Source organism: Volvox carteri (assembly GCF_000143455.1).
Source record: "Volvox carteri f. nagariensis unplaced genomic scaffold VOLCAscaffold_119, whole genome shotgun sequence".
Taxonomy (NCBI): domain Eukaryota; kingdom Viridiplantae; phylum Chlorophyta; class Chlorophyceae; order Chlamydomonadales; family Volvocaceae; genus Volvox; species Volvox carteri.
The window spans coordinates 91,316-92,233 of record NW_003307662.1 but is presented as its reverse complement, the minus strand read 5'-3'; the positions used below and the strand labels follow the sequence as shown (position 1 = coordinate 92,233).

General features: G+C 59.2%; 1 protein-coding gene across 1 annotated transcript in view; it reads right to left on the bottom strand.

The window, feature by feature from the left end:
* VOLCADRAFT_108456 (uncharacterized protein) overlaps nt 1-918 on the bottom strand; it is a gene marked incomplete at its 5' end in the record, with an annotated part of 11,135 nt that overhangs the window by 4,351 nt on the left and 5,866 nt on the right. The window contains 3 exons of the mRNA XM_002959021.1: nt 5-92; nt 198-546; nt 718-757. Coding sequence (XP_002959067.1) covers nt 5-92; nt 198-546; nt 718-757 — 477 coding nt within the window. The remainder of the gene's footprint in view (nt 1-4; nt 93-197; nt 547-717; nt 758-918) is intronic.

Sequence of the window (918 nt, the reverse complement as noted above, 5' to 3'; positions counted from 1 at the left end):
AAACCCACAAACCGCATCCGAACAGGAGGCGGTATAGCCGTACAAGTCGTACATAACCATGGAAAGCCGTGTAAATTACCATCACCACATACCTGTACAGCAAAACATGCATATCTCACACAAAAGGTGCAGTACACGGCGCACTTTCCCCAAAGCTCCCAATTAACCAGTACGGCAACATCCTTTCCCGCACCCACCTGTCGTACAAACTGGGCTCACTGAAACCGTCCAAGTTGTCGGACTCCACGATGGCTGTGCGGTTGTACGACAAATGCAATGACTGCAATGAGTGGGGCAGTACGGACCCAAAACCGACGGGCCCGGACTCCAGCCGCTGCAGCGGCATCCCTGTCGTACCCATCATACCACCTGCAGCCGCCGCCGCCGCCGCGATGGCGTTCGCAGAGGCCGCCGACGCGACGGCGTTTGTCCTACGGAACGGCGGCATCATCCCGTCGTACTCTCCATCGTACTCTCCGGACGCCAGCCCTCCCGATGCTGCCGTATCCCGTACGGGTATGGCCAGACAGATGCTGTGCCGGCCCCCTGTACGTGCAAGCGCGCGTGGGGTGTGTGGGTGTGTGGGTGTGTGTGTGTGTGCGGGTTGTGTCTGATACGATGTGCGTAGTGGCGCCGGTAGTGGTGATGATGATAGAGGTCACTGACCCTCGCCCCCCCAAACCCCCAAACCCCTCCGTACAAACCCCAACGACTCACCACCCCTCTCCTCCTGGCCCTCCGCCATCACCCACCGCCCCTTCACACACACACACACACACACATCACAGCCTCACATACATACACGCATACAGCTCACACGTCCTCGCGACTCAGTTCATCAAACATTACATACACACGCGCGCACACACACACACACTCTCCCGCACGCGCACGCGTCCCCCTAACCCCTGAACCCCC